The sequence below is a fragment of the Triturus cristatus genome, chromosome 7, assembly GCF_964204655.1.
Source record: "Triturus cristatus chromosome 7, aTriCri1.1, whole genome shotgun sequence".
In the NCBI taxonomy this organism is placed as follows: Eukaryota; Metazoa; Chordata; class Amphibia; order Caudata; family Salamandridae; genus Triturus; species Triturus cristatus.
Genome location: NC_140590.1, coordinates 1621866718 through 1621878886, shown reverse-complemented (window position 1 = coordinate 1621878886; position 12169 = coordinate 1621866718). Strand labels below are relative to the sequence as shown.

The following is a 12169-nucleotide window of genomic DNA, read 5'->3' as shown; positions in this document are numbered from 1 at the left end:
CTACTATCCTAAGTGTGTGATCTGCAGCTCATATGCCTCGAACAGTTGGTTCACTGGAACTTAGCGCTTGCGGCATGATCTTGGGCAAACCGCCTCGTTCAGGAAGAGCCCAAAAACTTCAGAGGAGCTCAACCTGGCCATACCAAGAGTCTAGTACATAAGGGGCACCACATGTGGGTCAGGAGCTCACTCCAGCAAAGGCAAACAAGCAGGGCTCAGGCAGGTCCAGAAAGCAGGTCAGCTGGCTAATCCTTGGAGTCACTTCAGTCTGGGATGAAGTGTGTGAAGGTCCAATCTTCCCTCTCACCAAGCAGGGCACCAGACAGCAGACCGGCAGAATGGCAGTCTGTAGTAGCCATAGGACCCGGATTGTACTGAAAAGTTGGTGTCTGAGATCTAATATTTATGCCTGGTGTCTACTTTGAAATGGGAGAAACTTGTAGCGGATTCCCTGCCTCCCCTGCCCTGGCTTCAGATTAACTACAGGGTGTATGCAATCCTTTGTGTGAAGGCATGACACAGCCTTTTCAGAAGTAAACGGGCTGTGTCTAACTCCGCCACCCCATTCTGCAAGTGGTGGCCCATCCAGGCACACCTAAGCTGAGTCACATCAGGAGCTGGATGAGTAATAATTACCTCAAGATCAACACAGATAAGACGGAGGTCATGGAGTTTGGTGACGGTCCGTCCCTGTGGGATACTACATGGTGGCCGGTCGAAGCGGGTACCTGCCCAACACCTTCCATAAAAGTAAAACACCCGGGGATCATCTTCGATGATAAACTGGGCTTTTCGGCACAGACTAACCATGTAACTTCCACCTGCTTCTATATCCTGAAGTTATTGCGGAAGGTGTTTCTTTTTATTTCGCAGGAGTTACGAAAAACTGTGGTGGTAGCCTTAGTCCTATCCCGATTAGACTATTGTAATGCTCTTCTCGTGGGCAGCGATAAGGCACAGATGATCAAACTGCAGTCTATACAAAACGCAGCCGATCGAATACTCCTAAATATTCCAAAGGGGCACCCCACCTCTGCGGCCATTAAGTCATTACATTGGCTTCCCATACAGCAACGCTGAAGTTATTGCGGAAGGTGTTTCTTTTTATTTCGCAGGAGTTACGAAAAACTGTGGTGGTAGCCTTAGTCCTATCCCGATTAGACTATTGTAATGCTCTTCTCGTGGGCAGCGATAAGGCACAGATGATCAAACTGCAGTCTATACAAAACGCAGCCGATCGAATACTCCTAAATATTCCAAAGGGGCACCCCACCTCTGCGGCCATTAAGTCATTACATTGGCTTCCCATACAGCAACGCATGGAATTTAAGGTCCTGTGCCTTGTGCACAGGACTTTATATGGTGAAGCAGAGACCGATCTGCAAAGAATCTTTCAGTGGTACATTCCTACTAGATGTTTAAGGTCGGCAAATTCCGGCCTCAGTTGTATTACGAAAGTTCGCAGAGCTAGGTGGTGCGGGAAAAGTGTGTCACTGTGTGCAGCTAGGTTGTGGAACCAACTGCCTTTGATACTCAGACTTCAACCAAGCTTGACAGTTTTTAGGAAGCAGATAAAAACATGGTTATTTCCGGCGTCTTCACTGTTTCAGTATAATACACCTATAGCTCTTCTCTCACCTTAGCGCCAAGACGCCTCGGCATTGGAGAGCTGTATAAACTTAAATCCTATCTTATCCTATTGTGGGTAGCTGTTTAGGAGAAATACACAAGGACCAACTACATCCATTCACGTTACCCAGATACAGGCTGGAAGCACTAAATGGCTAGGGCAGGAAAATGTCAACTTTCTGAAAGTCATGAACAGGTCCCAAAACTGACTGTACTTTCAAATAATCTTAGTTACCTCCGTTATCACACAATTTAATTATTGTGATCACCATTTATGTTTTCTTTGACAACAAAACACATTAATTTTCATCATACAAATGGTCGTAAACACAAGAAACATAACATTATATATATATCTCCCACAAAACAGCAAGACAGAACAAAATCGGATCAATTTAACAAAACGTAAAACCTCCAAACGTTGTTGCAGAGGTCTTATGTTCAGATGTGCATTTGGTACCTGGAAAAGTCAGGCCACATTGATCCTGTGAGAGACTATTTGCCCTGCTGTTCGATGCGCTGTTTTCTTCAGATTGCAACATTTCTAAGCATCTCTTTCAAAGGAAACACCTTTGTGTTTACCATATCCAAAAGTGCTTCCAGGTAATGAAGAGAATGTACTAGGATGGAAACGGATCTTTTATTGTTTACATGCAGTTCCAACTGGTGCAGGGTGAAAACAGAAATATGATAATGTTGGTATGCTTGCTGATACGTTAAAGCATTGATAGGCCAATCATCTAGATAGGGGTATGCAAGTATCTTCAATCTTTTGAGGTGCGCTGCAAAGATCGCCATGTATTTAGGAAAGTCCTGGGTACAGACTCGAGACTGAAACAAAGAACTTTGTAGCGGTAATGGCTGCGTTCCCACTGTAAACCTCAGGAATGTGTAATGTTTTTGGGCTAGCTGTATGTGAAAATATAATTCTGGCTGATCTATAGAGCATAGCCAAGCCCCCTGATGGAGTAGGAGATAGATATGATGGAGAGCCAAAATTCTGTACTTATCTTTGCAAGTGCACTCTCTCTTTTTTCAGTTTTAGAATGGGACTAAACTCGTTCTTTGGTCCTTCACTACAACGTAACAGGAATAAATGTGCATTCCTTTGTGAAGAATTGCAATCTTTTTCATAGCCTGTTTTCGCAAGAGGATGAAAAAGGGATGACTTTTTGGGTGGAACGGCTGGTGGAGGACACTTGAATCAAAGACACTATCCATTTTGCACAATGCATATCAGGACCATTTGTGGCCGATTATGGTTTTCCACTCTTCCTGCGAGGATCTAATGCATCTCCCTTAATGGAATGAGTAAAGGAAAAGGGGAAGTGGGAACTCGTTTGCCACCTGTGGCAGGTTTAGTGGCCAGGGCAGACTGTTGGTGGCCGCTTCTGCCTCTGGATTGACATCTCTGCCGTTGCTGTCGATCTTTAAGCCAGGGAGGGGTTTGAACCCTGTGAGGGTAATATCAGCGGTGGTAGGGTTTAAAAGAATGTTTCCTGTATTACTTTCTCTTCTCCAATCTGGCTGCCCTCAGCGTGTCTAGCTCGGTTTTCATGCCAGACATCTCGTCATCAGCATGTGATCCAAACAATGAGTTCCCGGAAAATGGGAAATTCAAAATCCTGTGTCGTGCTTCAGCTTTAAATCTTGAGAGTCTAAGCCCAGTAGGGATGGCTGGAGGAATTTCTGCAGGAATTACCAGAGAAGAAGGAGACTTAGCAGGTGGCTGGGGAGCTGGAGGAGGAGGTAGTACTGCACGAGGTGAAGAAGTGCCCGGTATGATGACTGGAGATGTTGGTCTGGGAGGCGAGGAGATTCTGATTCAGATGAAAGCACTTGGGCTTCCCTCTTCGAAAGCTACTCTGCGGTCTTCTTTTCTGCAGCATAAGAGTGTCTTGACATCAAACCATGTCTAGACACAGCACGGCTCCTTGTCCTTGATGTTGTACGAGTCCTTGACATCAAGCCAAGTAGGTGCTGTACCTATCCTCAAAGTCAATGCCTTGGACATGAAACGGGGTCAGTGTTTCTCAGTGATTGTTCCTTTTTTGGATCTCCCCACAACAGGGGTTCTCAGAGGGCGAGATAGGGGCACTGGTAGAAGGAGCAGCTTCTTCTCACCACTCCGATGTCTCTTCAGCAAGGGTTTCTTGCTTTTTTTTGCCTTTCTTCTTGGACATGTCAGCGAGTCTTCTCACAGACTCTCAGGGTACTCCTGGAGAGGAAGCTGCAGTGCCAACATCTTATGGGGTCATATAAATCTGGCAAACTGAGAACACAGATCCGGCCAGGGTTGGGTTTGTCCATTTTTCTGTCACAATCTAGGTACTTCACAAACAGAGATGGCATTGTGCACAAAAAGAAATACAATTCCTGTCAAAAAATTATATAAAAAAATATTCTCCACGCTAAAGGACGTCAATTGAATCACTTTCAAAAGGTTTCTGAAGTGATTTTAGGAGGAAACACACCTTAAAAAGGCAGAGCTCAGGGCTTTAAGATCCTGTCAGCAGATCTTGAAAAAAAGAATTGAGTCAACTGCACCTAGAGAGCATGATGGGACAAAGGAAGCGCAGTGTTCTACTATCTTTTTTACACTGCTGCAGCCTATACATTGCCTATCCTTCCCGACCATTCAGTTTACAAAAAAAAAAAAAAAAAAAAAAAAGAAGAAAAGGCTCTGTGAAGGATGTTTTTAAATGTGACTTTACTTTCACCTTGTGAACTTTTTTAAAGGCTTGATATAATTTTCTTCAGTCTTTAGTGTAAATTAATTGAAATGGCACAGCATAGTGTGTGGCATCGAATTACTGGCCTTTCCTAAGTAAGGCGAACATACAATACAAAATGTGACTCTGGAAAAAGTGCTCCAGAAACCCTGCATCTGGGCGGGACGACTGAGTGCTTATAATTTTAATGGAAATTCCCCTGAAGGAGAAGGGCATCACAAACACACACACACCCCTCATTAGTACAAGACTGCCCTCAATCAAAAAGACTAACAATACTTGCGCTACTGTATGCACGTAATGGGGCCGGGTAGGCATCTTATCAAGTGGTTCACTGTCTCCCTCAGGTAGCACACAGCGAAACGGCTTCTCTATTTAGACGGGTTGGAAGGGGGACCTGCAGCGCCCTTTTATGGACGCCGAATGGAGCAGGATACTGGAAGGTCCAATTAATATCTTGCAAAACATGCGATTCCGCCTCATACAATATTTTGTCACCTAGAGGGCATACCTTACCCCAGTGAAAATTAAATTCTATGATGGTATGGACGCTGTCTATATACGCTGCCATGCTGCCGATGCAGACGTTGCATATAATATGGAGTTGCCCACATTTTGGAGCGTACTGGGAGTCAGTAGTGCCCTCGTTGTGCCCTTGCACAGATCGAATAATACCTCTGAACTGGGGGACTTGCATCCTGCATCTCTTCACAAACACCAAAAGCCTGAGAGTCACCTCTCGGTTCATAGCACTAGGGCAGGTGTAGGCCCAGGCAGAAAGAGTGGTACTACACAGAGAAGACGCATTGGGCCTACGGAAAGTCCTGATTGAAGAATTCTGGGATGCAATACTACAAGAACTCCTGGGAAGTGACGACACCCCGGAGCTTGAAGCAGAACCAACAGCAAACAGACATTAGCATGGCCCCCCCCCACACATTTTGAAACGGCCTCTCGAGTACATGATATTCAAACGTTGCACCATGAAGGAAACTACTAAGCGCGCAACATGTAGAGCCTGCATGCCACACAAAGAACACGCACCAGCACCAATAAACATTATAATCCAGGGACCATCGCTTTGGCTGCTTGGAGGTGCCCCAGTAACCTAAACCCCAACCTAAGTAATCTCAGTTACCACCAGTCTTCACCCCTCACCCCTGTCACTGCCTTTGAAAAGCAATGCATGTACAACTCATCAATAGGTGAACCTGCCTTCGGTGATCAGCAGCGCTTTATGGGCCGCCCTCCACCAGTTGTAGACCCACGATCTAATCTGCCATGTGTAATAGCTGAGATGTAAAGACTGAAACTCAATATCCTGTATTAAGTATTGGTAACAACTACCACTGAAGATGTAATGCATTGTACTACATATGCTATATTTGCTTGTTTAACATTTGAAACGAAGATACGATAAAAACCAATTAAAACAACAACAAAAAATACTCGCTTCCGTATATTTAAACCTACAGATAGGTAAATTATTACTTTTTGGCTTACCTGGCAAATCCTGTTTTCTTAAATGTTCTCTTTCGGGTTCCAGTTCTTCTCCTCTGTTATGCTCTTTGAGACTATGTGGTATCAGACATCGAGTAAATAACTGTAAAAATACATCTACATTTATTAGAGGAAAAACTAAAGTCACTATGGAAGAAAACTAAACATTCTTAATGTGTAAACCTAACTCTCTTGAATGATATTTACATACATCACACAGAGCTCCATCTTCTCATGGAACCCTTGTATCCCTGAAAAACAAAACAGGTGTAAACTCACTGGATATCATCTTCACACTCTAGATAAAGTGATGGAAACTATCATTTAAACCCATCTAGACTAGGTGACTTGGAAGTTCTTGGTACTAGAAATTCTCCAATGACACTAGAGCAAATTTGCACAAGGTGCCTATAATGCTACAACATGCAGCTAGAGTGGCAAACGCGTAGCCAACTATATGATTTGGAGTCAAGATGTGCACATGATGGTGTAAAATATTGTAGCTAATGCGTACTGTTGGTGTACAGCAACGTATGAATGTAACTTGATATAGAATTGCTACTGAGATGGCAAATACTATTGTTACCTGCAGACGAGATGCCCATAACAGGATACTTGGGCACGAAAAAGACCAAGGATAATTTAGAATATTTTCTTTACTGGCCAGGGATCCACAGAAATTCTGTCCTACTTAGTGAGTGGTAAGTCAGGAGGTAAAACCAACGCACCATTATTGTCACTGCCAGTCGTAAAGGTTCTGTTCCAGCAGGTAGGAATTTACATTGTTGGTCCATTTAACATCCCCTTTGCAACAGGCAATAAGTATATATTGGTTGTGGTGGATCATGCACCCAGTTATCTAGAGACGGTACCACTGAGCAATATGACTGCTTGGAGTAGCAGCCATGACACACCTAGTGATCTTTTCAAGGTTTTGCTTCCTTAAGACTCATTTGTTATTGGAAAATAACTTTATTTGGTCCTACAGGAGATAACGATGTGGAAGCAAGTTGGACTGACTTACTACTGCTCTACAGCATAAAACCAGCTGCCCAATAGGTTTGTGGAAACGATTGCAAAACCATTAGAGCATGATAGAAACTCTGCCAGAGGACCTAAGAAGGAAGTAGAACTTGTGCCACACCTCTTAATTGCTTATAGTAAAATTCCACATAAGGAGTTGGGTTCAATCCCTTTGAACATCTGTGTGTGTCAAAAAGGTGGTCTACTCACCTTAGTCAGAGGTTGGGAGGGTACTTCTGAAATACCCCAAACAGATGTAGTAGACTATGATTGGCCTCAGGAATCTGATGACGCTGCACACTAGTTAGGAGAGGAAAGGTCTTCAGGCAAGCCAAGAGAAGATGCAGGAGTGGAATGATCATAAAGCTACATTGACTGGTTACCAGAAGGGTCAGGGGATGTCGGTGCTGATGCCCATTTGCCCAAGAGCTTTGAAGGATAAGTGGTATGGGCCATAAAGAATAGAGAAGAAGGTTTGAGGTCAACTACTTGGTTGACACGGGTGCCACAAGGGAGTCAGAGTGTTCCACCTGAACTGGCTTAAGCCATACCTCTGGAAAGGTTTTATAGTAAACTCAATGTGAAAGATGGTGAGCCACTTTGTAGGTTATAGCACAGTGCTGAGCAGCATGATTCTATGGGTAGAACCTACCCTAAACTGACTAATGAGCACCAACTATTGTGCGGTGTTGGTAAGTTTCTTTTCGGCAACTGCAGGATTGACACCCGTCTCTGTGCACCATACAGATACAGGGAATAGCTTGCCAGTGAAGAGCATCGCCTACAGAATGTCAGACTGAGTCCAGGAATACATCAAGGCAGAGGTTGCTAAGAAGTTCAACTTTGGAGTGATGGAGTATTCCCTGTAGTCCTTGCAGCACTCCAGTAGTACCGGTGCCAAAGCAAGAACGTCCGTTTTTTTAAGGTGGATTCTTGGATCTACAATTAGATGACCGAGGCAAAGCAGTTTCCTAGAGATGATGAGCTCGTAGACCAGTTGGGCGCTGCTCGCTTCTGGTGTGCCTTTGATTGGACCAGTGGCTTTTGGTACATCACATTAATACCTAGTGCCAAGGAGAAGAAAGCAGAGAGATTGTATCACTATGAGGTCAAGTCTTCTGGGCTTAAGAAGGTTTCTGCCACTTTTCAGCTTCTTGTGAACTATGTTCTTCCAGGTCCAGAAGAGTTGTGCGGCATACCTAGAGACTGCAATTTTTAACAATGTATGAGAGGAACACCTGCAGCACATATCAAAGGTGTTGGTCAGGATTCAGGTAGGGTAACTGACCAAGGCAACCACGTGCAGGTGGGGCAGTCCTCTTTAGTTTTCAAAGGAAAAGAGTTGGGCAATGAGAAGATTCGCCCTTTGGATGCTACGATCTAGCCTGAGATGGGAATGCTGCTGGACTTTACTGCCTGGTTTGCCACTCGGACGATTGGACTTGGCCAATGCTGGAGCACGATTCCAGGTAGTCTGAGCTGGGAGGGGGCGTTTGTTGGGACAGGAATGTCCTATGTATAGTAAACAGGCATGTACCTCTGCCCTGAAAGCACAACTACAAGTGAACCTGATGACTGACGTTTTGTTTGTGCCCTAACGTCACGCTAATCTAGTACGTGCACAATGATCTTGACCTAATCTGGTCAATGGAAGATCCAGGACCTGTCCTGTGACCTGGAGTGGCACCAAGCATGCTCTCAAATTAGGCAGTGGGCTACTTTCAATGTCTTAGGAGTATCACATTAAGCTGTAGTGGCATGGTACTGTGTTTGTGAATCTGTGTGAGCAGACCTTTTTCCTGTGTCAGTGAAGTCTATTGACGACACTTGTGTAAAGTTCAATTGTGTTATGAAACCCTAAACATGATGATGACATCCTGGTTGCATGTAGAGAGCGTATATATTTGTAGTGTAAATGTGGCACAACTATGCTAGGACGGCTCCAGGTGTTGTGTGAATTAGATATTGGTGCTGGTGCGATCCATTTTTGAGCCTCAAAGAGAAAGCATTCTAACGAATCTCTGTCCAATTTATGTTCCATGTAACACTAGGTGAGTTTTGAGAGAGATGCCTGGCTCCTGTGTCTACATAGCCGCCATATTACTTAAGCAGTTATCTCAACATTTGCCTATTTTGATGATTTTAGGTTTTTACATTTCACATTGTTACTTTGTTTCACTTTACTTTCACCAGTAGCTGTGCCTTACAAGGGAGCTTGTGAGGGATAGCAGGGATTGCTAGGTCTTTGTTCTTTTATTTGCCTATACTTTTTGGCATTTTATTGTGTCAAACAGCGTTTCTCAGCCTTGCCACACCTCGTATGCCTGACTTTAAAGCCGGTCAGAAGGCACGTTTCTACCCCCTGCCTTTTCTACCATCCTTAGGACGGTATGCATCCACTACTCGAGGGATGATCTGGTAAAAGTTATGCCTCCAGATAAGGCAGGGGTCTTCAAACTGTGGGGCGCGACCCCCAGGGGGGCCGTGGAGTGATGCAAAGGGGGTCGCCCCTTCCCAGTCACACTTCTGCCCAGGCCCAAGGGCTTCAGCCCCCCCCCCCCCTCCCCCGTCCTGTGTCTCAGCCCGGGCTGCTGCAGTGAAACTTGAGCTGCTGGGGGCTCAGCTGGGCAGTGTCTGGATTCCTATCTCCGGCACCCCGTGTTTTTTCACAGGTCTTTAAAGACCATTTAACATGCCTTTGTAAACTGCTTACAGAGGCTTAGGTTTTTTTGCTGGTTCCAGTACCCCCTGGGTCCCCACTGTGCCTATTCCTTACATTTGGATTTTACATTCACTGCCGTAGTGTGAGAATGCATTTCATGGAAAGGAATACAAAGTTGGCTTCCTGGGGGCGCCGTGAGTGAAAGTTTATTGTGCTTTTGAAGCACCTGCTGCAGCGTTTCTTTCCCCGCAATTACCAGGCCTCACATAAATGTCAAGATAACTCCTGTGATTAATTATCTTCCTGGAGAGAGATCAGAATGTTGTATAGTTGAGGTTTTGACTTGGGTGATGTTAGTGCAGAGGGTTAATATGCCTGCTGCAAAGAACGTGTGCCAAGTAGATTACAGAGTGCGTATGATGTGAAGAGATCAGCAGGTTACTGCTTTCAAAAGAGACATCCTTTTGTTACTTGCAATTTATAACTTAAAGTCCTAATAGAGAATAGTGAGCTATTAACTTTCATCCTAGAACAGCATACACACTACAAAGAATACATTATTAGACCATTGATTAATGTTGCAAAAAGGGTTAATTTGGCTAGAAATCAATTCTTATTATTAAAGGAAACTCCCAACTATGCTGTGTCTTTTTCGACTCTGAGTTTGTGCTTCTCCACACCAAGCACTCTTGAACTATACTGCCTACCAGTATGGATGACATGTGACTCCTATACTTTTAGTCCTTTGGCTTATGTAACATTTCCTATACACTGATTTACACACTTATGATTGATTGTCTCTGTGTAATGTGTCTGTGATGCAAAGTGCTCGGACACCCTACACTGGTATGAGTGGCACTATATAACTAATTCAATGCATCTGAGAGTGTGGGGTTATGGAGACTTGGTCACTGTTAAAGGGTGCTAGTGAGAGAATCCGTGGTGGGGGTGGTCATTGTGGGGGGCACCAACAAACATGGTCGCACAGGGCACCACCAGCACTAAAGCTGGCCCTGGGAAGTATGCACAGATAAGCGCTGAAAATACCGCTTTAGGTAACTGTTTTTTTTTGTACCGACTGGGCCACCAAAATAATCTGCTGGCAACCCTAACCATAGGACTGGAAGTTTGTTGCAGGATCAGCACATTATTTCCTTCACCCTCGATCCCCGATTAATGCCGCAATAGTTTAACTTAGATCTTAAAGTCTACGCCCCGTCAATAACATGCTGAGTTACTTCATGGGTCTGGGAATGCACCCTGCATTCAGACAACTCATTCCTCATTCTCGCCCTTCATTGTCACGCTCACCCTGCACTCACAGTGATCACAATGCACTCACACTGATCACCATGCACTTGCACCATTCACCCGCTCACCTTGCACTCACACTGATCACAATGCACTCACACTGATCACCATGCACTTGCACCATTCACCCGCACACCCTGCACTCACAGTGATCACAATGCACTCACACTGATCACCATGCACTTGCACCATTCACCCGCTCACCTTGCACTCACAGCGATCACAATGCACTCACACTGATCACCATGCACTTGCACCATTCACCCGCTCACCTTGCACTCACAGTGATCACAATGCACTCACACTGATCACCATGCACTTGCACCATTCACCCGCTCACCTTGCACTCACAGTGATCACAATGCACTCACAATGATCACCATGCACTTGCACCATTCACCCGCTCACCCTGCACTCACAGTGATCACTCTGCTCTCAAAATGCACTTGTCCTGCTCACACTATACCTCAACCTGCAGTCACACGAGTACACTACTCATCCTGCACTCATGTGACACTTCACTCACCTGTCCCCCTCACTACTCAATATGCAACTCACTCAAACAAGCCCATCAGTAATCATACATTCATTCATCCCATTCTGAACTTGCATCCGCACCCAAAATGAGAGAGGACAGCAAGGGAGTGAGAGAATTTGATTGAAGAGGTCAGGGATGAGGAGAAATGTGAATTGCCGAAGAGAAGTGTGGACACGCAAGAAGTGAGTGTGATCCAAAGGTGAGGGCTTCTGTTAGAACAAAGGGGAGATGTGAAAGAGGAATGGGGGGACTGGAAAAGTGTAAGATACAAATAGACAAAAATTTGAATGAAGAGACGAGGTGAATGAGAAGTGCTGAGGGGCACGGGAGGTGACAGGGCCAGAGAGGCCATGAGATAAATGTGAGAGACTGTTAGAGATGAGGGCAGTGAAAGGACAGAATGGCAAGAGGTGATTAAAGGTGAAGTGAGAGGTTGAATGGGGAGAGTTCAGAAGTTGTAAAAAGGGGTGAAAGAAAATGACCTGCAAAGTGAGAGAGGGATCCGGGGTTAGGAGAGGAGAGAGGGATGGAAGGGAGGGGGTGAGAGGAAAGCTGCATGGGTAAAAGGCTTAACTCTACACAAAACCGCCAGGGTTTTAAGGGACCCCTGCTTCTTCCGGTCAGGGCCAGGTGAGCTTCTAATGTGGCAGCACGTATTGCTGCAGAGTGGAAGGCCCTTCACAAACGTTGACTTGAAATCTTTCTGATGATAATTGCTGTATTTTGGTTATAAATGGGTACTGATTGGGTGAAATCTTTCCTCAGCGTTACTGT

General features: G+C 44.9%; 1 protein-coding gene across 1 annotated transcript in view; it reads right to left on the bottom strand.

Moving 5' to 3' along the window:
* Positions 1-12169, bottom strand: part of RAD21L1 (RAD21 cohesin complex component like 1) — a 1288752-nt gene that overhangs the window by 316323 nt on the left and 960260 nt on the right. Inside the window, exon 10 of the mRNA XM_085619570.1 lies at positions 5865-5964. Coding sequence (XP_085475696.1) covers positions 5865-5964 — 100 coding nt within the window. The remainder of the gene's footprint in view (positions 1-5864; positions 5965-12169) is intronic.